Raw genomic sequence first — 27,210 nt, forward strand, 5'->3', positions numbered from 1 at the left:
TGATCCGTTATAACGCACTCCAGAGCTCTACAATACGCATAGAAATAAAACACTGCCACTACTAGTTTGTAAATGGTACACTGGAACTCGATTTATGAATAATTAATACAATCTTCGGAGAATATGGTTCGTTTTTAAAACTGACAGGGCTTGAACTGATAAATTCTAGATTTATTCTAGAAAAGATCTAGTAGTGCCAAAATATATAGTATGTATAAAGATATACCAAAAGGTTGTTACATGGGGAGAATAAGGACATACAGGCAATAAACACTCAGCAGTATTTTAAAAATAATCAGGATTAAAATAAAAGAAATTTACCAGATTTTGGGATACACGGCCCAAAGAGATCCAGAGCAGAGGGACGCCCATATACCGAAGTATAGCTCCATGCATTGACCGGTTAGAACTGTGGGGTCCCCCAATACACACCTTCTCCCCACCCCTCTGAGGTCATACAGAGAAGGGAGGGTCGGATTTGTAGGAACTCAAAAATCGTAATTCCCTAGTGTCAGTCATATCTCGGTGGGAGGGTCTCTAATCATGAAGATATGCTGCCATATTTCTTGTCATGGTTTTATCTATGCATGAATATCAAGCATGAGGCAGAAATCATAACCAGGTATGGGTTTACGTAGTTTGAGGGGAATTCCTGAGCTTGTTGTGAGGTATGGGGAGGTAATAAAATTATCTCTCTAAAGGCAACAACCACCAGCCTGGGGAGAGCAAATCAGCATCTACCTGTCAAAGGGCCACTTGTATTGACATTGGGACAAAGGATTTCCTGTTCTCTTGTATATCAAAGGCTTGCCAATTACACAAGAGGAAGGGGGGATTAGAACATTAGAATTTACCCATCTCATATCTTTATCCATCTATCTAGTATCTAACTATCTATCATTAGAGTAGATTCAAGGGGCAAAGGTTGTCAGCTCAACTTTTCTATTGTCCTGAACGACAACTGATTGATACTGGACAGCTGGGGGGACACTTTCTCAATCTCTTTATATGACAGAGCGGTAGTGAAAATTGGGAAATAGAAAAGGCATTCACCAAGTATGTCCATCGCAAAAATCTAAGCCTTCTCTATCTGGTACAGAACATATTTAATCAGGGTAAAAAAAAGTAGACCGATAAATTTAAAAACCTTTTTAATAATCTCGGCGATCAGCTGCAAATTGTCATACTAACAAGACAGACGTACCCAGAAAGACATGGTTCTTCTTAAATAAAACTGCCTCCAAGAAGTGAGTTAATCATCCTACTAACTATTGTAAGTTCTGCACATTGTGCTGACAAGATGTCTGAGGGATTATACTGCAATTGGGGCCTCTTAAAAAGCTGATCAAAGCAACACCTACAGTCAGAAAGTCTACTTTGTGCAATGCAAGCAGTGCTTTAATCATAGCCATAGAGGAAATTGCTCTAAGTAAAAGGGCGAATACCTCTAAAACAGCCTGGGTGATAAAAAAAAAATCGGATATTGAATCAGGCGGGAAGAGGAGGGGGGGGTTACAGGTTCACTCTTAGGCCTCATGTCCACGGGGAAAATAAGAATTAGAATCCGCAGCGTTTTTCCCGCACGCGGATCCGCGCCCCATAGGAATGCATTGACCACCCGCGAATACCCGCGGATGGTAATTAAAAAATTTCTGGAGCATGAAAAAAATAGACATGCTCCATTTTAGTGCAGATCACTTGTGCGGGAGCTCATAGAGCACATAGCTCAATTGATCTCCCGCATGAAAAATAAAAGACAATTACAGTGCATCCGCAGCCCAAATCCGCGTTACAAATCCGCAGCGGATCTGATTTTCCCCGTGGACATGAGGCCTTAGGCTTTGCGATTCCAATAATGAGACTGTGCTTGAGCACACTGGCCCAGAGAACAGCTGATCACTAGGGGCCCCAGTGATAGACTCCACAGATCTATTTCATGACTGATCTTGAGAATGAGCCATCAATAGTTGACAACTGGACGATCCCTTTAAATCTCAACTAAATTCAGCTACAAATCTGTAATCCAGGAAAAAACTAAGAGAAACCAAAAAGTTTGGCTCAGTAGATAGGGAGTAATAGGCGCCGGCCAGGATAAGGACAAAATAAAACATATGTGAGTGGGTTCTTATGCATTAAGTTCAAAAGACTTCAATGGAAGGAGGATCATGGGATGGATGATTAACCCCTTGAGTGGCACACCCGGAAATTTTCCGGGACGAGCTCCACTGCTCATAGTGACATAGCCCGGAAGATTTCCGGGCTATGTATCACTATGGGAGCTGCAGAGCACAATGCCACAAGCTGTGACAGTGTGCTCTGCCTGCACAGACCCGCAAAGAACAACGCAAGGGCTTTGAAAAACAAGCAGAAGATATTACCGGCATATCGGCAATGTCCTGCTTTGTTTACAGGTTGTCATAGAGACCATCGGCTTGTCAGAAGCAAGCCGATGGTCCCTGTGACAGGGAGAGCTTGGTGCTTGGCTATCAGAGGACAGCTAGGTACCAGCTCTTAAAGCAGAGATCAGAGAAAACCTCCTATCTCTGCTGTGTTAACCCTTTACATGCTGCAGTCTATGTGACTGTAGCATGTAAAGGGCTGTCACCATCAGACCCCCGGAATGTGATCAGGGGGTCCTGATGGGTCTCTGTGGAAGTCCCCTAAAGGGACAAAAAAAAAAAAAGTTAAAAAATTATTTAAAAAAAAAATTATAAAAACACTTGTCTCCCTTTACTTTGTAAAAAAAATCAAAAATACAATCACACATGTGGTATCCATGCGTCGTAATGACCCAGAGAAGGAAGTTAATACATTATTTAACCCCTTAATGACATGGCTTCTTTTTTTCTTTTTTCCCCATTTCTTTTTTTCCTCCCTCCTGTTTAAAAATCACAACTTGTCCCGCAAAAAGCAAGCCCTCATATGGCCATGTCAATGGAAAAATGAAAAAGTTATGGCTCTTGAGATGCAACTGCAAAATTAGTTGAAATTCAATGATTAGACCATTTTAAAAAACCTGCCCTGGTGGGCACGACAGGGTGGTAGGAAACCCGCCACTCAGGGGGTTAAAGGGCAGAATTCCATCAGAAATTGATAGGCGCAGTCATTTTTTGTCAATACCTGCAACCACTTTTGAGTTAGGGATGATATGCTAATTGTTAATAAGGGTATATTGAATTATATAATATGGAAACCACTAATTGTATGACTTTTCAATTGTCATGATATTAATAAATCTAGTATACAACTGAGATCATCTTGATGGTCGGTAACAGAAGTTCACGTGAGGCGGCCGAGGTTTTCAATCACGATAATTCAAGAAGACAAGCAGATTCTAATATATTAAAATGGGTTTCCCGCTGTGTAAGTTTTCCATAGTCAAAAATGGCTGCTGCTACGTGTGAATTCTCCAACGTCTAACAAGATGTATAGCTAAAATATTTCCAACAATCTGAACATAAATGCCGGTTTTCCCCTGTGTGAGTTCTCTTATAGTTAACTAGATCTGATTTGTCTTAAAAATATTGACAACAGTCAGAATATAAAAATGTTGTCTCCCCCATGTGAATTTTCTGATGTTTAACAAGATCCCCTTTATGGGTACATCTCACATTCAGAACATGAAAATGGCTTGTCCCCCATGTGAATTCTCTGATGTGGCACAAGAAGTATTTTCCACATTCTGAACATGAAAATGGCCACTCTCCTGTGTGTTTTCTGATGTGTAACAAGATGTGATTTGTTCAAGAAACATTTTCTACATTCTGAAATGACTTCTTCCCTGTGTGAATTCTTTGATGTGTAAGAAGAGTTGTATCACTTGTAAAACATTTCCCACATTCTGCACATGAAAATGGCTTCTCTCCTGTGTGAATTCTCTGATGTCTAACAAGGCATGATTTCCGAGCAAAACATTTCCCACATTCTGAACATAAAAATGCCTTCTCTCCTGTGTGAATTCTCTGATGTCTAACAAGAGGTGCTTTTAGGGTAAAACATTTCCCACAGACAGAACATGAAAATGGCTTCTCTCCTGTATGAATTCTCTGATGATCAGCAAGATTTGATTTCTTGGTAAAACATTTCCCACATTCTGAACATGACAATGACTTCTTTCCTGTGTGAATTCTCTGATGTCCAACAAGATCTAATTTCATGGTAAAACATTTCCCACATTCTGCACATGAAAATGGCTTCTCTCCTGTGTGAATTCTCTGATGTCTAACAAGACCTAATTTATGGGTAAAACATTTCCCACATTCTGAACATGAAAATGGCTTCTCTCCTGTGTGAATTCTCTGATGTCCAACAAGATCTAATTTATGGGTAAAACATTTCCCACATTCTGAACATGAAAATGGCTTCTCTCCTGTGTGAATTCTTTGATGATAAACAAGATATGATTTCTGGCTAAAACATTTCCCACATTCTGAACATGAAAATGGCTTCTCTCCTGTGTGAATTCTTTGATGATAAACAAGATATGATTTCTGGGTAAAATATTTCCCACATTCTGAACATGAACATGGCTTTTTTCCTGTGTGAATTCTCTGATGTGTAACAAGATCTAATTTCTGGGTAAAACATTTCCCACATTCTGAACATGAAAATGGCTTCTCTCCTGTGTGAATTCTTTGATGATAAACAAGATATGATTTCTGGGTAAAACATTTCCCACATTCTGAACATGAAAATGGCTTCTCTCCTTTGTGAATTCTTTGATGATAAACAAGATGTGATTTCTGGGTAAAACATTTCCCACATTCTGAACATGAAAATGGCTTCTCTCCTGTGTGAATTCTTTGATGATAAACAAGATATGATTTCTGGGTAAAACATTTCCCACATTCTGAACATGAAAATGGCTTCTCTCCTGTGTGAATTCTCTGATGATAAACAAGACCTGATTTCCGGGTATAGCATTTGCTACATTCTGAACACGAATATGACCTCTTCCCTGAGACAACAGTTTCTTCTTTAACATCTCTTCTGTAAATGTTATGTTGCTTACTAGTCTGTGATGAATTAGAAGATGGAACCTCTATAAAAGGATCAGATGACAGATGTTTGCTGTGAAGGGCTGAGGGTACATCTGGGATAATGGCAGGCTCTTCGTGTGTATCTTGTATGTTACCACCATCTTCCACTGTAAAACCTGAAGATATCAAATGTTCCTCTGAGTTCCTGATGTCGTCATCTGCCAAGAATAAAACAGATTTTAACATTACAATTATATCAATATTTTATAAAAATTTCTATATAAAATATTCATACAAATTGTGAAAAAGACAAGTTACAAAAACCCTGTGCTCTTTTATGTATGAGGAAAATGAAAAGAGAAAAAAATGGCCCCAGCGCTCACTGGAGAAAAATATTCCAAATGTATATGGAAATAACTAGTTTATTTTGCATTGATGCTTGAAAAAGGCCACGTTTAGTGGCTGAAACGCGTTGCAAAATAAACTAGTTATTTCCATATACATTTGAAATATTTTTCTCCAGCGAGCGCTGGGGCCATTTTTTTCTCTTTTCATTTTCCTGATTTTATTGGGTCCCCTTCCTGGGGTACTCAAGGAACCCTGCAGCTCTCCCTATCTGTGGATGTGGAGGAAGAATTTTCATCTAATATCTTAAGGCGATCTTGGACCGAGAGGTGCTGGCAGGGCCTGTCTTGGACTAAGACCCTGCACAGTACCGGCTAAGTCCCCATCAAATTTTTTTAATCTCACTATACATGACCGCAGGAGCGCTACGCTGACCTCTGTATATTTCCTTTTATGTATGAGGTTTTACTTACTTGAATAAGGGGTTTGCAGAGATTAGCGAACCTCCTCAAGAATCCAGGTTAGCCTCTAAATTGTCACCCGTTCCTCCAGGTTTCTTTTGGAGAGTCGGTACCTTCTGGTGTTTATTCCATTAGCGTAGGACAATAGATACAATACAGGAGATGCAACGCGAGTCGGAGGGCTTACTGACTAATCTGACACCTTTCATGAGCATATGACACAGAGACATGATAAAAGTATCAGGTACTTCTTAGAACTGGGGCGACCGGAAGTGTGTATGTGCGTGCATCCAGAAGAAAGTAGCTGCTGAGCTATATCCTGGTACACGCTTAACCGGAAGCAGAGGTAAATTTCTAGACACAATTTTGTGCGCATGCTCGTCTTGCACATGCTCTTTATACAGATTAAGTATACTTAATAACAAACGAGTGCCACATTTTATATTATTTCTCCAGAACCCCCATACTTTTATTTTTTACACACAAATCTCCAAAATCTTAACCCCTTAATGACGGCCCCATCGGGATTGTACGTCCTCACTAAGTGGGCTTTAATCCTAGAGGACGTAGAAACATGCATCCTCTTAGGATTAATACCCTCTTAGCGGAGGACGTGTCAGCTTCATGTTGTCGGTGCCCGCAGGTAGCCAACAGCATGGAGCTGTCATCTTGGGCTGCGGGCAGTCCCCCCCGGCAATGCAATCGGCGCTATCCAATGGATACCCATCCCAACCAGCCTCCGTAATTACCCCTGTCTTCGGAAATACCACACAGTTCACATTATTACTTTTATCTAAGGTTTGGGGAACGCCGAAAAGGGTGCGGATGGGGGGGGGGGATTTTTTTTTATCGTGTCAATTTTTATTCTGTACAAGTGAGCAGTGGGGCCTGGAATTTATTCAGTTGTGCCCTGCAATCCTACGGGTGTTCCTTCCATTATAGGCCTTGCCATGTGTCCTGTAAGTAGATTAGGGCCACAATGGGTATGTTTCTGAACATGGGACATATGGGGGGATCCATTTTGGGGTTAAAGTCTTCATTCCTATGTACACTGTACAAAAAAAAAGTTTTTAAATTGACACAATTGCCAAAAAAAATGAAAATCATAATTTTTTCCTTCTGCTTTGCTTAGATTCATTCAAATGCTGTGGGGTCAAAATTCGTTAAGGGGTCTAGTTTTCAAAATGAGGTCATTCATGGGGGTTCTCTATCGTTTTGGCCACTCAATGACTCTACAAGTGGGCAATCCAATGGGTGCGCCTTCCATTATAGGCCTAGCAATGTTTCCTTTAAGTAGATTAGGGCCACAATGGGTATATTTCTGAACACGGGTAAAACAGGGGTATCCATTTTGGGGTGCAAGTCTTCATTAATGTATGTGCTGTACAAAAAAGTGGTTTTTAAACTGATAGAATTGCCAAAAAAAAAATGAAAAATCACAATTTTTTCCTTTTGCTTTGCTTCAATTCCTTCAAAAACTGTGGCATCAAAATGGGCAGTACACCCCTAGATAAATTTGTTAATGGGTCTAGTTTTTAAAATGGGGTCATTTGTGGGGGTTCTATATGGTTTGGGCCGCTCAAGAGCTCAACAAGAGTGGTATGGGGCCTAAAACGCCTTCAAGCAAAATTTATGGTCTGAAAGACACTGACTTCTCCTTACATTTTGGGCCCCGTTGTGCATCCAGACAGAAGATTAGGGCCACAATGAGTATATTTCTGAAGACGGGAGAAACATGGGGATCCATTTTGGGCTATCAATCCTCATTTTCATGTGCACTATAGGAAAACAATGTCTTTAAAATGACATATTTGCAAAAATATGAAATTTTATTTTTTCTTCTCTAAATTTAATTAATTTCTGTAAAAAAACTGTGGGGTCAAAATACACACGACCCCCCTAAGTGGATACATTAAGGGGTGTAGTTTTTAAAATGGGGTCATTTAGGAGGGTATCTATCATTGTGACACCTATGAGCCGCTGCAAACTTGGCTTGGTGTAAGAAAACAAAGTGTTTCTCAAAATGCTGAAAATTAATGTTAAATTTGTACGTCATCTAAATGGTTAAAAAAAAACAAAAGTTTTTCAAATGTGCATTCAGAATAAAGTAAACAGATGGAAATATATATCCTATCAAAAAATTGTACAAAATGATAATGTTTAATTTTTTTTTCCAGTATTGGTACTTTTAATAAACATACACGAATTAAATCGGTCTATTTTTGCAACGTAAATGAAGTACAACATGTGGGGAAAAAAAGATGTCAGAATCACTGGGATATGCAAAACCTTCACGGAGTTATGCTATGTTGAACGACATGTCAGATTTCCAAAATCTGGCTCCGTCACTAAGGCGCAAACAGGCTTCGTCACTAAGGGGTTAATGAACAATCTAATGTATAAAAGAAGTGTTTTAAAGAGAAGGGGCACCCAGGGGTGCTGGTGAGTTCAGCGATGCTAAGAGCGCAACAACAAGACCAGTTAGAGAATCCACAACAGAAACCTGGGAAAACCGAGGACCAGACCTCCAAAACATTGTTCAGAATCCACATTAATACTCAACATTCCCACCTGAGGAACATCTTATCGAAACATTGGGGGATCCTACAAGGTGACCCCTTCCTATCTGACAATATCCCCAGTCGACCTCAAGTGGTAATCGAAGAAATAAAACTGAAAAATATACTGGCACCCTCCCACCAACCCAATTGGAAGATCCTAACTCATATTCCAGGTACATCCATGTGTGTGTGGAGGGGGGGAGTGAGGGGCATACACGACGCTTTTGGATGTGGCATAGAAAATTGTAAATGCTGCCAGAATATTTGCCACAGCAGGAAGGAGATATTTATACAAGATGTGAATAAGAGTTATATTCTACAATATCTTTTAAACTATGGATGGGGTCTGGCTGAGGGAAAAATCCCAGGCAGCGTTTTTAGAGAAGTTCCAACAATATCCGTTTCTAGCTTAATCCATTGTTTAGACTTCCCGTGGAAGTGCCAGCCGAACGATCTAAGAAGGATAGAGGCTTGAGGCCAGAAAGCCCCGCCCCTTCTGTGGGTTTAGGTTTTCAGAGGGTTCGGTAGCTGATGTGTAAAAGCAGATTGTAGGCATTTTAAAAAATTCACGGGGGGCTGAATAGGCAGAGTCTGGAATAAGTACAACAAGCGAGGGATGACGTCCATCCTTAGCACATTTATTCCACCAAAATGGGAGATATTTTTTGTCGTAGTTATTCAAGCTCAGATATGTAAAAATATTAAATAGTTAAAGGGGTTTTCCCATTAACTGCAGGTACAATAATTTGTGGAGCGCCTAGTCTACTGATAACATCCTAATGGGACAATTACTTCACCCAATAAACTTACTTTTTTACTTCCACATTGTAGGACGTGTTCTGCGCTGATTTCCTCCCATGCGGTGATGGTAATTTCCTACCTCCAGGGGGCGCTCATACAGCTCGTAAGATTACAGAGCGCAGGAGCCAAACGAGCCGTGGATAAGAGCGGCTGACGCCCCCTGCTGTAAACTGCCCTGTACTGCGCTGCAACTACAGTCTGCTGATCATGTGCTGCTGACTGGGGAATAAAGACGCCTTTACAAGCCCGGCACCGCCATTATCAGTGGGCACACATATGTTTGTAGCCATTCACTAACCCAGCTGACTGTTACTTGTACCAAGATGTGGGAAGTTCCTACTGAGCATGCCCAGTCCTTCTGGTTCCAGCAGCAGAGGAGAGGGACATGATAATAGTACTTGCACATGTGCGGAGGCAGCACTGGGGACGGGGGTCCAGGTCTGATAGAGTGATTGGATGTTGCAGAGACCCTGACATAGTGCATGGGGTATCAGCTGGGGGCAGATGGAAGGAGCAGCTGAATGCAGGATGAGGATGGCTTCTCCTTACACGGAGCCTGTGGCTCTACCAAAACATTAAGGGGAAATAACATAACTGCTTGTATAGCTTATTGCTGTATATTCCACGATTATTACAGAACTGCTGACTGATTTGTGCTCGTTGCAGCCTGCAGGCACACGGCGAAGGACCGTCCTGAACTCACTATCCACAGCATCAGGACAGGGATCTGCTCCTTTGTGCAAGGAGGAACAGGAGAAGTAGTGCCAGAACCCTACAGAATGACCCTCAGCAGACTATAAAATAATAATCTTTATTTGTATAGCGCCAACTTGTTCTGCAGCGCTCTCAAGCACAGGAGAAAACAGACAATACAACAAATTACATGTTTTTCTACAATCAATTTGAAACAAACGAGGTGGAGGCGATATAGGCAGTACAGGAATTACATGAGTAAATCAGTTATTAGGAAGCAAACGGGTGGATCGGTAGGGAGGTGCCGGGGTAGAGGTCATAGGCAGGGTGGAAGGTGTGGGGAGCGGTAGGGAGGGGCAGGGGGACTAGGTCAGGAGATTTAGTATGCCTCCCTGAAGAGGTGCGTTTTTAAGGCGAGTCTGAAATTTTGTGCATTGTGGATTGTCCAGATGCCTTGGGGTAGAGCTTTGCAGAGGATGGGTGCTGCTCTGGTGAAGTCCTGGAGGCGAGCATGTAAGGTTTGTATTAGTGGGGAGTTTAGTCTGCATGTGTTAGCGGATCGGAGTATTGGGCTGGGTGATAAATGGACAGAAGGGAAGCGATGTGCCATGGGTGAGGAGTTTAAATTTAGTTCTGCAGTGGATGGGCAGCCAATGCAATGACTGGCATAGTTCAAAGGCATCAGAGAAATGGCTGGATAGAAAAATGAGCCTAGCTGGTGTGTCTAATATAGATTGAAGAAGGGAGAGTCTGGTGCGGAAAGGCCGTTGAGCAACAAGTAGCAGTAGTCAAGTCGGGAATGGATGAGGGCGGCAACAACTGTTTTAGCATGTCCATGGTGAGGAATAGCCAGATTTGAGAAATATTTCTGAGGAGCAGGTGGCATTTTTGGGACAAAGATTGGATGTGGGGGTTGAAGAAGAGGTCAGAGTCTGGTATGACGCCCAAGAAGTTGCCGTGCTGTCTGGGAGTGGTGCCAGATACCGATATGAAGATATTGTAGGGAGATCGGTAAGCAGACGGTGGAAACACGAGGTGGTCAGTATTGGAAAGGCTTTGTTTGAGAAAGAGGGAGGACATGGTGTTAGAGACAGCAGACAGACAGTCTGTGGGATTTTGGAGGAATGGTGTTGAGATGTCACAGGAAGAGGCATATAGCTGGGTGTCCTCAGCGTAGATCTGGAATTAGAGGCCGAGTTTGCGGATAGTTTGTCCAATTGGGACTTTAGAGAAGATTAGGGGACCAAGGTCTGAGCCCTGGGGCACCCCAACAGCGAGAGGAGGCGGAAAGGAAATAGGGCCAGTAAGGAGGGCTGATAGAGTAAAGCATGTTAAGGAGGAGTTTGTGGTCAACAGTGTCAAATGCTGAAACAGGTCAAGGAGGACTAGCAGGGAGTAGTCGCCTCTCGACTTCGCTGTCATCACTTCACTAATGACCAAATTGTTGGAAACAGACTCCGCGGGAACCATGAGGGCTCAACATGCTGTAGTGGAAGCTGAGCTCACATCCCAGCACCATGTAGCTTGAATAGCATTTGCCAGAGACACCGGAATTGGCAAGTCCACCATTGGCACCCTGTTCTCTTCACAGACAAAAGCAGCTTCACAAGGAGCACATGTAACAGACATGGAAGAGTCTGCAGAGGATGGAGATCATCCACATCTGATATACCAGGTTTCGGGCAAGTAAATTTGGTACAAGTGTTTATCTGTTGCTTGCGTGGAACATTTTATGAAGCTGTGGTTACTTCAGAGGAAAAGAGGAATAAAATATGTATACACATAGAGGTGAAGTAGATTCTCCTCAGTATATACACATGCAGAGGTGAGGTAGGTTATCCTCAGTATATACACCCAGAGGTGAGCTAGATTCCCCTCAGTATATACACACAGAGGTGAGGTAGATTCTCCTCAGTATATACACTTAGAGGTGAGGTAGATTCTCCTCAGTATATACACACGTAGAGGTGAGGTAGATTCTCCCCAGTATATACACATAGAGGTGAGGTAGATTCTCCTCAGTATATACACATAGAGGTGAGGTAGATTCTCCTCAGTATATACACCCAGAGGTGAGCTAGATTCTCCTCAGTATATACACCCGGAGGTGAGCTAGATTCTCCTCAGTATATACACTGTAGTAGAGTGAGAGTTAAAGTGTGGGACGGACGGTACATATCGCAGAGACTACTAGCATCTGTGAGGTAAACCCGGTCCGTCTCTCACTCCAGTACTCAGTTTCACCTGGCCCAAGTAGGTGAGGTGCATAAATGGGCGCAGGTTGCAGTCTGAAGAGGGAGGTGTGCCCTGTGTGAGCAGCAGAGGCTTACAGAGAGTGCTGAGCTGGAGACACTGCACCACGCTGCTGGGAAGGTTTGCTTTACTTTGCCCTATTAGCGTTTACAAAGACTTTTGGTGTTACTATTGCTGGACTGCTTATTTAAAAGGACTTTCCATGAACTTTCTGTTATCTGGAGAATGCCAGTAATATTGTTTTGTTCATCATCTCTGAATAAAGACAAGACGCTCAGCATTTGGTCGTGGCCTGGTGTGTTTCCCCCTGCATTGCTACAACACCCAGAGGTTAGCTAGATTCTCCTCAGTATATACACATAGAGGTTAGCTAGATTCTCCTCAGTATATACACCCAGAGGTGAGGTAGATTCTCCTCAATATATACACATAGAGGTTAGCTAGATTCTCCTCAGTATATACACCCAGAGGTGAGGTAGATTCTCCTCAATATATACACACAGAGGTGAGGTAGATTCTCCCTCAGTATATACACCCAGAGGTGAGCTAGATTCTCCTCAGTATATACACCCAGAGGTGAGGTAGATTCTCGAAAGTATATACACAGAGAGGTGTGATAGCATCTCCTTAGTATATACACAGAGAAGCATTAGATTCTCCTCAGTATATGCACAGAGAAGCATTAGATTTTCCTCAGTATATACACATAGAGGTGAGGTAGCTTCTCCTCAGTATATACACATAGAATGAGGTAGATTATACAAATCATTTCCTTAAGCTTTATGTATCACAGATTTTTTCAAGCTTAGAATTGAATACTCAAGTTGTGACCCCTTTACTTTTCCTATGTAGGACCTCAAGAATGGTTGTTGCAAATTTAACACTTGTACGACACTGGGAAGTTACATAACACAGGGGGTCACTTACTTTTGCACTTAGCATTGTATAATCAAGTTGTGAATGTTTTAGTTTTCCTATTTAGGACCAAAATAATGGTCATGCCAAATTTTATGCTTATACGACACCAGGAAGTAAGAGAGTTAGTGGCCAGTCAGTGAGTGTTTTCATCTTTATATATATATATATATATATATATATATATATATATATACACATATATATATATATATATACATACTAGCTGATATACCCGGCTTCACCCGAGTTAATTTAGTACAGGTGTTTACATTTTGTTTGCAGGGAAAATGAAGTCATAGTTACTTGAAAACCAAGGAATAAAATATGTATACACATATAGGAATGTTAGATTCTCCTCAGACTGTATGTCCCTCTGCAGAATGTGCAACCCCTACCACTCTCCTTACATTTTACTTTTAAAAGTAACGCCCCTTTTTATTCAAATTTACCCCCAGACTGGAGGTTGTAGTCCCTTCTTGGCCTTAGAGGCTCCATCCCTGCAGTGCATGGCCGCTTCCTTATGTACTTTATAGCCTTTCAGTATATACTCATAGAGGTGAGGTAGATTCTCCTGAGTATATACACACAGAGATCAGTTATATTCTCCTCAGTATACAAATCATTTCCCTAGGCTTTATGGTTTCTGAGAAAAGAACTATGTAATGTATGGCGGCTTTTCAGTTTTTCATGCTTAGAATTAAATATTGAAGTTGCAACCCCTTTACTTTCGCCATTGGGTCATAAAGAATGGTTGTGGCAAATTTCATGTTTGTGCAGTTCATACGTGTGTTATTAGTTACATTACATATGAGGTCACTTACTTTTGCACTTATAATTGAATAATCAAGTTGTCACCCCTTGACTTTTCCTACTTACAACCCAAAGAATGTTCATGCCAAATTTCACGCTTGTACGACTCCGGGAAGTAATATAACATAGGGGGTAACTTATTTTTTGCACTTAACATTGAATAATCGAGTAATGACTCCTTTTCCTATTTTGGACCTAAAAAATCGTTGTGCCAAATTTCATGTTTGTCCGCCATCGGGAAGTTAGAGAACTAGTGGCGAGTCAGTCAGTCAGTGAGGGCTTTTGCCTTTGTATATATAGATTTTGGCTGAATAAGGGAATATACAGCTGAAAACCCCGACAACACAGACTCTTCTCTACATGCAGTCTCACCTGGGGGGTCATCTGTAGGAATCCCCTCCTTACACGGCTGATACCCCCTCACATGTGTCTCTGTAGCATCAATAGGGATCAGATCTTCCTCCAGTTTCACCAGCTGTGAAATAAATATTGTAAAAGTCATCACACAGTTGGAGAAGTCGTGTGGAAGGTTTTATATGGCCAGAAAAGGTCATTAATTAGTATGAGGAGCCGGAATGACATGACAGCAGTAGTGATCTGGGCCAAATAGCTGCAGGTCTCCTGTATAACTCCAACCTGTTGCTTCTTTATTCCAACCAGAAGTCTCCAGAACCAGAAAATAGTGATAAGATGCGGAGATCTAATGTCTGCGGTCGGCTGTAATCCTGCCATCTCCAGCTTTCTCATTACACAAATATCAATCATATAATAAGACTAAACACAAGACCTTCCCAGCCGTCCTACAGACCAGAGGGGAGATTTCATGAGACCTTCTCTCCATTTACCTGATCATCCTGTGGAAGAAGAGGCCGGGGACATCTCTCTGCTGCTGTTCTCTTACTGGATCTACCTGCAGAAAACACAGACAGCCACTGAATTCAATCTCTACATACAAATAATAAAGGCTGTGTGGATTTAGTCCTGTCTATTACCTGGTGATAGGGGGGGCTGATGGTCCTCCATCATGACGTCCTTGTACAGATCCTTGTGTCCTTCTAAATACTCCCACTCCTCCATGGAGAAATAGACAGTGAAGTCCTGACACCTTATAGGAACCTGACAACACAATGATACCGTCATCACCCAGACACGTTATACCGCCATAGTGTTACTGTATAATGTCCCAGCATTCCCAGCAGCATCACCTCTCCAGTCAGCAGCTCAATCATCTTGTTGGTGAGTTCTAGGATCTTCTGCTCATTGATCTCCTCAAGTATCAGGGGGCGAGGTGGAGGCCCTGTGATTGGGCTTAGGGGTCTTCCCCATCCATCAGACACCGGGGCCTGACAGCCATCACTAGAAGTCTTCTTCACTATCATGTAATCCTGTTTATGGGGAGATACATCCATAAATATCCCTGCAGACATTTCTAGAGTCCTCCCAGTCTGGTCCGGCAGTTATGTCGGCTCTTCACATCTGTGTTCCTCAGTTGTGTTGTTCTGTGAGGGCACGTGTATATATTGCTATATGTTTTTATATCTTTAGACCTGCGTGCAAATTCTATGCAATGCTTTGTGACAAAAAACCTAATATTCAAAATACGTAATATGCATTCTTAAAAAATCATATCAGATACGACAAAGGCTTCTGCAAGGCGGAGAAGACTGTTTCTTGGAAAATTACAAAGAGGAACAAGATAGAACGGCGATTAGCTTGGCAGTTTAAGGAAGTTGCAACATCTTGCTCGAAGGACTGAGGAGAAAAAGAGAAGTGTCTGCTATGAATAAGGAACATGTGATTGATACAGCCGCCTGTCTGATTAACTTTTGCTATGGACAGTATTATGGACATATATGGTGATGCTATATATCTGGACCAATGAGATGCTATATGCTTTGTGTAGCAACAGGAGGGTATAAAGCCCTGTGTAAGCCAGTAAAGTGTTGGCCATTACTCCCGTACAGGGAAGCATACCAGACCTGTCTGTGGTGTTTTTCCTTTACTGTCGACAGCGGGACATTAGGGTGGGTTTTGACTGATGCTGTACTGATTGATTACCCTGACAGTTCTATTCTGTTGGCTGTTCGACATTTTACCCGCTGCAATAGTTTCCAGCATTCCGGCCGTCTTCACACTTGGCTGCAGCATTTACAGTACAGGCCATGCGGGGGAGATTTATAAAATGTCTTTCACGCGGTGCCGGTATTTTCTATAACAAATCTACTTAGTCTTTGAGAACTGCGGCAGATTCTAAATCCGCAGCGAGACTATTTATACTACGGATTTATGCTGCGGATTTTGAACCCCTGAAGAACAAAGGATAAAATCCACAGAAGTTTGGCAAGTAAGTCCGCAGCATAATACGAGCCATTTAGGCCACCTGCACACGAACAAGTTTGCATTAAGGACTCCATGGCCGATGTCTGCACCAAATACCATCCATAGCATGCTACGGAAAAACGCTTTTTCCTGCACACTTACGGAAAGAAATTGCGGTTTCCACAAGCGGAGGAAATATCGCAGCACATTTCATTTTCGTGTGATGTCTGCATGGATGGCTTCAATTTAAGTCAATGGAAGCTGCTTGACCCGCGGTCCATCCGCAACTGACATAGCAGGCAGGTCACAGATTCCAATTCATCACCTAGCGACGGTGTGGGGGAAAATATTGAGAAAAAAAAGTTGTACAGCGCATGTCCGACAGTGAGCCGTGTGGACCATCCGCAGTATAGATGAAGAACAGAATAGACAGGTACGCACAGATGCCAGCCGGGCACAGGGTCAGAGTCCATTGTGGGCTACCGCATACAGAAATCCACCTCTTTGTGTGCAGGCGGGCTTAGATGTGGCTTTGGCCCCTGCGTATTTCCTGCATAATAGCCGCAAGCTACCACTGTGGAAAGCCCGTAGTAATCATGCTTCATGTGAAGGTGGCAGAAGGACTGAATTGGCAGTAAGTCCTCTGACGTAGATGTGACCAGAGACTGACATAGATAAGAATGATGGAACGTGACGTCATACTCAGAATCTCTCACCCACTGACATAAAATGCAAAGTCAGAAAAATGGAGTAAACTGAGGACAGGTTCACATGTAAGTAATAGAGAGGTCTAACGCTTACTTGAAAGGAGGGGGGTATGATGAACAGATGCCCCCTCCTCAGAGTGTCCTCCACAAAGTGTAAGATTATGCTCCAGGGTCCATAGTGATAATCCAGAAGTTGAAATCCAACAAAACTTTTAATGAGGCAACGCGTTTCGGTGCAAAACAGGGCACCTTTCTCAAGCCATACAACCCACTGACATACCGTTCATGGTCGCAGGGGTCGCAATAGCGATGCGGTGCCTGCACAGAGGGGGCCCTCCGCCATATACAAATGCACATACAGTGCATTACCGGCTTGTCGTACTGCCAGCCACGTGATTGTTACTCTGCGGCAGACAGTGCGAGACAGAAAACAGCAGAGCAGAAGAGGAGGAGGCAGGAGGAGAGAGGCAGGCAGGCACACACATAACATGGCTCGGAACAGAGGAAGCTGATGATGATGTCATACCAATGCACTTCTGCACAGTGTACAGCATCTCTGTGCCTGCTGGTCTCCTCACACAGAGAACTGGTCCGGGGTATGTACCGATCTGTCTCTCTCATCTAGTTATCTGTCTCTCTCATCTATCTATCTAATGACCTATCACTCTCATCTATCTATCTCTCTCATCTATCTATCTACCAAGCTCGCTCATCTACCTACCTATCTATCTCTCATTTAGCTACCTACCTATCTCATCTATCTACCTACCTATCTCTGTCATTTATCTATCTACCTACCTCTCTCATCTATCTCTCCATCTACCTACCTATCTCTCTTGTTACCGCAATTTTCGTTATTCGATATATTGTGGGTGCCATATTAGATAGGAATAATGTACAGGCCTGGAGACCCTTTTAAAAGAGCACACGTCTAAATCATGTGTGCCAAGGTTCTCCTTTTATTTAGGCGGGTAAAAGTTTATATAAGGTTTTAAATCAGGAAGTGAGGTAATTTAGGATACAGTTACATGATTTTGTGTGCTGGTAGGTCATTCTCACAGGGAGGTATTTGTGAGGTAGCTGTGAGATCATTTACCCGGGAGGAGCTTCCCTTGAGCATGCTCTATTCATTCTTGACTTGTTGTTCGAAGGAAATACTTCCTGTGTTTCTCTCCAACCAGCCATTTCCCGTCCCTTTACATAAAGGCATTCCTAGATGTGTTTTCTGGTTAAAAACCGGTTTGACCAGTTTTTGGACACAAAGCACTGCTCCTTCAATTCTCGTGGAGGAGGGGGGGGGGGGGGGGGATGTTCCCTTTCCCCAGAGGATTAGATTAGAGACACAATATAGCATCTTCACAGCTTATAAAAATACAGACAAGATGGTGAACCTCTCAGCCATCTACCACACTCTCATCTACCTACCTCTCTCATCTATCTATCTACCTTATCTGTCCATCACTGCTATATAGTTATGCATCTCCCTGTACAGACTGTATATAATTGCACATTTTGCACACAATTAAAAAATGCATCAAAAACACCTGCAGTTTCTTATAGTGTATGCGGCATCTTAAAAACGTATGTGGTCTTTGAATACCGCATGCAGTTTTTAAAAATGTATTCTTTTATTTTATTTCAAAAGTATAACAAAAAACATGAACACACCCTAAGGCCGCTCTCACACATGCGTTCAGAAAACGCAGTTCTAAATTGTGGCATTTTTACTGCAAGTTCTAGCGGAGTTTTTGAACGCATGGTACAACATTTGACAGCACTTCTAAATGCACCCCACCATTGTGATGCGTGAGGAGGTACGTTAAAAAACACAAAAATAGAACAGACAGCTCTCGAAAATCACGGCATTAGGAACACTGCATTCAAGCTCAGGTCTGAGTAACCCCATTAAGGTCAATGGGAGCATTGTACGGTGGTTAGCATGACGCTCGGGGCGCCGTGCTAATAGCGGTAAAGAGCGGTGTGAGAGAGTGGCCTAAGGGGCTACAAACAAGTTTTCCTGTAGTGCAGGATTTAGGCATGGGTACAGGGGGTGGGGGAGGCCCTGAGCTGAACTTTTGCACCCGGGCACCTGAGCCTTTAGGTATGCCCCTGCTCTCACCTCTCCTGTAAGCTGAAAGAGTATCTCTAGGGTGAGGGTGAATAAACTCTCCGCCATCTTGTCCTGGTTCCTCTCCATCCTTGTCAGGTCAATCAGGATAATTATCTGATACAGAAGATATCAGCCGAGGATCCTGAAAGGGAAGAAGATGAGACAATGTAACATCATACAAAATCCGCTATAATAATACAATTACCGGGCATTCCCCCTCTTCCCTTCCGCACCTCCGCTGAGCCCCAACACAGCTCCCTCCACACCCCACTGCTCGGCCCCCACTGCTGACCCCCAATTCATTAGCACCATTATCAGCCATCTTCTGTCTTCCTGACTGACAGGACTGCCACACAGCGCCACGCTGTTCACAGCATTACCTGACATGTCCCACAAACCCCAGACATGCTGGGTGCAAGGATGGAGAGGGGGCCGAGTCGGGGGATGCTAGGAACAAAGCCACTCTGGGTGATACATAGGGGGCACTATAACTAAGTGGGGCAACAAAGGCAGCATTACAGCTTAGTGAAGGCACAAAGGGACTTCTTAATTAAAGGGAAAGAGACATTACTAATTTGTCAGACCACAGAAGATGCATTAGTACTATAGGGGAGTTACTGAGAGGTTAATTGGGGCAGTGTCAGGATGGACAGAGTGTGCAGGGACTAGTCGTAGCTGGAAGAAGTCTTCATGGTGGTCTGGGCCCAGAGAAAGAAGATAAATGGATGACCACAATCAGAGGACACATCACCTGTGATCACTGAATGTAACTGCACTGTAATCACTAACACTGGAGGTAACTGCACTGTAATCACTATCTCTGTGTACAGCTGGTATGTTTTAGAGCTCTACCATCACTGTGAGGGGATCAGTAAGCCTCCAACACACAAGGATACACAGAATACAAGAACTTCTTAATGTGTGCATTTCTCCTTATATCTACATTAGTTAATCACTTTGCAGTGAGGCTACATTCACATGAGGAGCTTTAGATGAGGTTTTGGAGAGTCTGAAGAGCAGCATTTAAAAAACAAAAACACCCCAAAAATGTTTAAAAAAATAAAGCAGAGGGGGCGTGGCCAGCTAATGGAGGAGTAGGACACTTCTCCACAGCGAAAACAGCGGAGAATCGTCCGCTGGAAGAGATACCCCGATACCCGCCGGTGGCCGCACGGAGGGGAGAAGAGATGGAGCAGCATGCCGGGACGGAGACTCAGAACCTGTGGCAGCGGGAAGCGAATCCCCGGTACTCACCAGCGGCCTCGCGGAGGGAGTGAGAAGAGGAGCGGCGAACCGGGACAGAGGCACAGCTTCCGAGACGGCAGGGAGTGAACCCCAGGTACTCGCCAGCGGCAGTGAAGAGGGGGGGGGAGGGGAGTAGCGGCAAGCCGGGACAGAGGCACAGCATCCAAGGTGGCAGGAGCGGTGAGTGCAGCTGGCAGGCCAGCTACAGAGGAGTGGGGAGACATAAGCAGCCCAGAGTCGGGGTCCCCTGGGGCACACGTAGCCCCCCTTCACATAACTATGGAGAAACCCTCAGGAGAAGAGGAGCAAAAGCATGCAGCACAGGAGGAAGGAGGCCCACATCAGCCCCGCTTGTCCAAAGGGTCCCTAATGCCACAGAGGGAGACAGCAACGACCCCTACGAGCAGTAAGCCCTGTGCAGGAGAGAAACCAAATAAGGGACTCCCGCAGCACACAGAGAATGGGGGAGAACCCCCACAACAAGGTTCACCCCAGACCAGCGCCCGCTCCCCACCAACGCACGGCTCCACGTCACTGCTCAGCTCCCCACCTCCGCGCAGTTTCTCAGAATTGTACTCCAGGCAGAGAGGCCCTACCATGGGCTCCGCAAACAGCCCTTACCCTTACCCCAACAAGCCAGCTACAGTAACGTCTCAGCCGCAGCAAAGTGACCCACTGCCGCTAAAAAAGCGCTATTCAGAAGAGGCCCAGACAGACCGACTCCCGGGCCTCAACAAAACCCAAATCGACCTAGGGGTCAATTACCAGGGGGAACCCAGTAACAGAGAGAGTCAAATATCAACACTTATATTATCCACCCAGATCCCCCCCCCAAGCAGGTGGAAGATGAAGACTGGGATTGGAAAAAACGCCTCAAGGCTCTGCCGACCCAGGACCACATTGATGCTCTATTCCAGCAACTGGAAGACGCCCGTAAGGAAGATATGGCTTCCCTGCAACACTAGATCCGACAAATAGGCCAGAGAGTAGAGGCAGTAGAAGAGGCGCAGGAGAAGACCACTGAAACCCTAGAAGCCCATAATCAGGAACTACACTTACACTCTCAACAGATAATGGACCTCCAAACCCAACCCTCCTTAGCCCCCACTCTCCCACTTAGGGCTAACAGCTAGTTGAAGCTGTTATTTTCTGCCAAGCTTAGGCAGACCTTTAGTTCTAGGGGATCTACAGTGGCCCCTTTTCGTTTCCGTTTACATTTATGTTGTATGTTTCGCCCTTCTGTTCCCCCCCCCCCCCACTTACTCTTTCCTCATGTGCCCTTCCACTCCCCGCCCCCCCCCCCTCCAACCCATTCAAGAGAGAAAGAAAGCACCCACCCACCCGCATACTGAATGGCGAATTTAACCTTTTGCTCATTCACTACTAAAGGGCTGAACAGCCCACAGAAAAGAAGACAGCTCCTCTACCATCTCCACAGAAAAAAGGTGATGGTGGCTCTGTTGCAAGAGACCCATTTCAAAGCGGGGGGTGTGCCAATCTGTTCCTCCTCGTACTACCCAACTTGGCTACATGGCCCCGACCCCCTCAAAAAGGCGGGAGGAGTCTGCATCACCCTTCATAGAACCCTCCAGAATCAACAAATTGATTCAGTGATCGACCTGGGAGGAAGGTATATTTTCCTCAAGCTGGAAATACTAGGCTTTGTAATCACCTTTGCCAATATTTATCTCCCAAACCAGAACCAAGTACCTTTTGCAACAAGAGTGCTGAAGGCCCTGACCAACTTCGCAGATGGATCAAGAATAATTCTGGGTGGAGACCTCAATATGGTAATGGACCCCGCCGTGGACTCCTCTTCGGGTAAGTCCTCCGTCTCCCGATCGGCAACCAGGACTCTTAAGAAAAAATTAGACACACTACAGCTAGTTGATTTATGGAGAATCCTACATCCAGAGTCCCAGGACTACACTTTCCATTCAGCAGCTCACAGCTCCTACAGCAGGATTGATTATCTCCTGATCTCACATAGTCTTCTCGAAAGTGCCGCGTCCTGCTCACACGGAGACCTATCATGGTCGGACCATTCCCCAGTCTTTGGAGGTCTTGCGGGCTGGGGATCTACCCCAAGATACCAGTCCTGGAGACTAAGTGATAATCTCCTAAGAGGCCCCATCTGTGTGGCCGCAATTAGAAAAGAGATTGAAATCTTCAAAGAGTCACATCTAGCAGATCAAACATCCGCGCCAATAAAGCGGGAGACACTTAAATGTATCCTAAGAGGTGTGTTAATCTCCCAAGGTTCCAGAATCAAAAAAGAAAGATTGGCTACCCTATCGGGCCTACTAGCCTCTCTGAGAGCCAAGGAAACTGCTAACAAACGCAAACAAAGCGAAGTCCTGAGATCAGAAATCAAATCAATCTGACAACAGATCCTTGAGATTTTAGACCAGCGCTCGTTGGCCCTTAGAGACAAGCTTAAAGGGGTTGTCTCGCAAAAGCAGGTGGGGTTAAGTACTTCTGTATGGCCATATTAATGCACTTTGTAATATACATCGTGCATTAAATATGAGCCATACAGAAGTTATTCACTTACCTTCCCTGCGCTGGCGTCCCCGTCTCCATGGCTCCGTCTAATTTCAGCGTCTAATCTCCTGATTAGACGCGCTTGCGCAGATGGGTCTTTTCCCTTCGGCTCGGTCCGGCAGCAGCGGCATTTTGGCTCCGCCCCCTTGTACGCGTCATTGCGTAGCTCCGCCCCGTCACATGTGCTGATTCCAGACTCCTGATTGGCTGGAATCGGCACATGTGAAGGGGCGGAGCTACGAGATGACGCGTACAAGGGGGTGGAGCCAGAACACCGCTGCTGCCGGACCGAGCCGAAGGGAAAAGACCCATCTGCGCAAGCGCGTCTAATCAGGAGATTAGACGCTGAAATTAGACAGAGCCATGGAGACGGGGACGCCAGCGCAGGGAAGGTAAGTGAATAACTTCTGTATGGCTCATATTTAATGCACGATGTATATTACAAAGTGCATTAATATGGCCATACAGAAGTACTTAACCCCACTTGCTTTCGCGAGACAACCCCTTTAAAAAAGGGTCATTTGAGTATGGAGACAAATGTGGGAACCGACTTGCCAGAACCCTCCACCCCAGGGCCCACTTACGTATATACCCAAAATACAATCTACCAGTGGCCAGCTGATCCACAACACCAAAGACATCCTAGAGGAATTTAAAGCTTACTATGATAAACTCTATAATATCACCACAGACACCCAATCCACAACACCACTGCTTAAAAGCGAGATAGACACTTATCTATCCAATCATGCACCCAAGAGCCTGGCATCTGCGGAGGCGGATGAAGTAGATCAAGACTTTTCACCCCAAGAACTATTAGATATAATTCAAAATCTAAAAGTAAATAAGAGTCCAGGGCCAGATGGCTATACGGACAGATTCTATAAACTATTTGCCGAAGAACTCTCCCCAATAGCTTTAGAAGCATTTAACTTAGTAAATAGAGGATGCCCATTCCCCAAACAGGTGCGGCAAGCCCATATCACCATCATCCTCAAACCGGGTAAGGACCCCTCGGCCTGCGGGAGTTATAGACTGATATCGCTAATAAACGTCGATATTTAGATGTTTGCCAAACTGATAGCAAACAGACTCCAGAACCTAATCCCTAGACTGATCCACTTGGAGCAAGTTGGCTTTGTCCAAGGCAGAGAGGCAAGGGACAACACCATCAAAACGATGTTCCCAATAGCCAGAGCCAAAGCAACAAAAACCCCTTTATGTCTCCTTTCAATTGATGCGGAAAAGCGTTTGATAGGGTAAGTTGGGCCTTCCTCTCTGCCACTTCGGGAAAAATTGGACTGGGCCCACGGATGCTCCAGTGGATCATGGCCCTATACCAAGACCCTACGGATAGGATCAGAGTAAGTGGAACCCTGTCTGACCCGTTCAGAGTAAGCAATGGGACGAGGCAGGGGTGTCCCCTCTCCCCCTTTCTATACATCCTAACCATGGAGACCCTAGCCAACGCCATTTGAAGTAATGACTCGATTAAATGCGTCAGAGTCAGCTCCTTGGAACACAAAATGGCACTAGTTGCCGATGATTTATTGTGGTATCTATCCAACCCCCGAGTCGGCATGCCCCTACTTCTAAAGGAATTTGAAAAGTTCGGAAGGATCAACATATACAAAATTAATGCGCAGAAATCAGAGGCCCTAAACATTCCTCTACCGCAGGCCGAGGTCTCCCACTTGGAGTCGGTACTCCCCTTTCGCTGGGTTTGTTCCCACTTAAAGTATCTGGGAGTCAATATCCCCGCAGAGCTACCAATAAGCTTTAAACTAAACTTCACTCCCTTTGCTAAGAAACTCGAGAAAGACCTTAGCAAATGGAGCCCCCTATATCTCTCATGGAATGGTCGAGTCAACGCAATTAAAATGAATGTATTGCCCCGATTTCCATATCTCTGTCAAACAATCCCGATCGGGCTCCCAAGAACATTCCTGAAAGAAATCAGATCCCTAATTTCCAACTCCGTTTGGAAAGGACGCAAACCGCGTCTGCGTTACTCACTGCTAAAGAGGGGAAAAGAAAAGGGGGGCCTGGGCTTCCCGGACTTTTCCCTCTACCACAAGACTAACATTGCAAATTACGTCCTAGACATCCTTAAAAGTAGAAGCGCAAGGCTTTGGGTAGATATAGAACACACAGGTGAAATAGATGGCCTATACGGAGCCCCCTGGATTCTGCCCAAATGGATTAAGTCAATACCCAACATCTCCCCCTTTGGCCTACAACTATTTAAGACATGGGCGAGTTTTGCCCCCCAACATAGACTGGTCACAGTCCCAGGCCCTTTAACCCCGCTCATAGCAAATCCCCTATTTGAAGCTACTATAAGCCAGAAGGGGCTGCTGTCTATCCCAGCAGAGCCAACCCCCAGACTGAGGGACGTAGTGACGCAGACGGGCCTGGAACCCATGACCGAGATCTTGGACCAGTCCCCACCCTCAGCCAGGGTCCTAGCTTTAATACTTGCAGCTGAGAGGCTTTGTGAGTACGCTGATTCCGAAAGAAAACCTGACAGCGCCCCTGACGGAGTTTGAGCAACTCTGCATATCAAGCCTAAGCCAGAGGCACATGATCTCCACGTTATATAAGATGTTGCTGGATCGGGAGACGGAGGAGGAGACCCCGAACTATAGGGAGGCCTGGGAACAGGAATTAGGGGACAGTATCACGGAGGAGGACTGGTGTAAAATTTGAGCCCTAACCCACAAGCTATCCACAGCTGGCAAAATACAAGACCTCAACTATAAGATAGTCTCAAGGTGATATAGGACCCCCCGACCACCTACAGAGGATCTTTCACCAGTCCTCGCCTGTGTGCTGGAGATGCAGTGGGAGCCGAGGCACAATGACCCACATCTGGTAGGACTGTCGACCAGTGGCTGACCTATGGGACGAGGTGACAACCCTATATAACCACATCAACCACTCAAGAGTGATAATGACACCGAAACTAGCCCTGCTCTCACTATTCCCGGGCAGCAAGAGAGAGCCGCTAAATCAAGTCTCCTAAAACATTTCATATTAGTAGTGAGAAGACTCATCTCAAGGTTCTGGCGCTCTCCAACCGTTCCAACTAGGGGCATGTGGGTTGAAGAACTCCACACCCTCATGAGATTTGGCGAACTGGGAGCCGAAGACCCAAAATCTTGGGAAGCATACTACAAGACAAGGCAGCCATGGGTAGCGTTCAGAGGGTCGGACGACCTTAAACGATGGTTAGATCAAGGCTCACTTGACTAAACCACCACCCGGACCGGCGTTCAGAGGACTCTCCACCCAGAGTCATTCTTCTGTATTTATTTCTTCTTCCACCCCCCACTCCTACCCCACCCCCCCTTGCCATCCTCGTCTATTTCCCTTCCCCCTCCCCTTCTGTCCATGTGTGTGTTTTAGATAAGATAAGTTTACATGAATGGAAAGGTGGTACTGCTCGTACAATCTTAGCCCCTTAGTGACGGCCCCATCGGGAAACTATGTCCTGTCTGAGTGGGCTTTAATCCTAGAGGACGTAGTACTATGCGTCCTCTTAGGATTAATGCCCCTCAGGCTCTGGACGTGACAGCTCCATGCTGTCAGTGCCCGTAGGTAGCCAACAGCATGGAGCTGTCATCCCGGGCTGCGGGCTTTTCCCCCCCCGGCATTGCGATTGGCACTATCCAATGGATAGTGCCGATCGCAATAAAGTTTTTAAAAAAAGTGAAAAAAGTTAGATATTCAGCTGCCCTGATGGATCAGATCCATCAGGGCAGCTGAAAATACTCACCCGGCTTGTCCGTGATGTCCCGCGGTGAGTGGGTCCTCCGGGCCCCGAGGCAGCTCTTCTGCGCATGCGCGCCAGACGTATGACATTACACGCATGCGCAGAAGGCCGGGAGCCCCGGCAGATTTAAAATCTACTGGCTCCCAGCTCCTGAAGGTAGCCGGAAACCAGGAGATGTCCCCGGGATAGCGGCGATCGTGAAAAAGTTAAAAAAAAGATTTTTTTAAAAAGTGTCAGTTTCACCTCCCCTCATGGATCGGATCCATGAGGGGAGGTGAAAATCCTCACCTCAGGTCCGCCGGCGATGTCCTGATCTCCCGGGACCCGAGGTCCCCTTCTGCGCATGCGCACCCAATGTCAATTATCGGGCGCGTGCACAGAGGGGCTCGAGAGCCGGGAAATTTAAAATCCCTCTGCTCCTGGCTGCCATGTGTAGCTCGGAGCAGAGGGATGTCACCAGGGACATGATCAGTGTTATCCAATGGATAGAAAGTAAAAAAATAATTTAAAAAGTAAAAAAAAAAGTTTTAAAAAGTAAAAAAATGTTAAAAAAAGCTTACGTTTTCATCTCCTCTCATGGATCCGTGAGGGAGGATGAAATGACGTACCTAAGGCTCCCTGATTTATCAGCGGACCTTACCCCAGCTTCTGCGCACGCGCCAGTCGCCAAAATGGCAGACGCATGCACA

General features: G+C 44.8%; 1 protein-coding gene across 1 annotated transcript; it reads right to left on the reverse strand.

Moving 5' to 3' along the window:
- Positions 1-1,164: 1,164 nt before the first annotated feature.
- Positions 1,165-19,095, reverse strand: LOC136624517 (zinc finger protein 502-like). Its single transcript, XM_066598501.1, has 5 exons — positions 18,967-19,095; positions 14,814-15,206; positions 14,667-14,731; positions 14,194-14,296; positions 1,165-5,197 (listed from the first exon to the last, which is right to left on the reverse strand). The coding sequence occupies exons 2-5, from the start codon at positions 14,959-14,961 to the stop codon at positions 3,744-3,746; spliced, it is 1,770 nt and encodes a 589-aa protein (XP_066454598.1). The 5' UTR covers positions 14,962-15,206; positions 18,967-19,095; the 3' UTR covers positions 1,165-3,743.
- Positions 19,096-27,210: the final 8,115 nt, after the last annotated feature.

The sequence above is a fragment of the Eleutherodactylus coqui genome, chromosome 4 (genome assembly GCF_035609145.1).
Source record: "Eleutherodactylus coqui strain aEleCoq1 chromosome 4, aEleCoq1.hap1, whole genome shotgun sequence".
Taxonomy (NCBI): domain Eukaryota; kingdom Metazoa; phylum Chordata; class Amphibia; order Anura; family Eleutherodactylidae; genus Eleutherodactylus; species Eleutherodactylus coqui.

Coding starts and splice junctions, on each gene's coding strand:
- LOC136624517 (XM_066598501.1), bottom strand. CDS start 14,961: ATGACGGTATCATTGTGTTGTCAGGTTCCTATAAGGTGTCAGGACTTC. Junction 14,732..14,813: donor TCAGCCCCCCCTATCACCAG/GTAATAGACAGG, acceptor TGTTTTCTGCAG/GTAGATCCAGTAAGAGAACA. Junction 5,198..14,193: donor TCCTACAGATGACCCCCCAG/GTGAGACTGCAT, acceptor TATTCTTGGCAG/ATGACGACATCAGGAACTCA.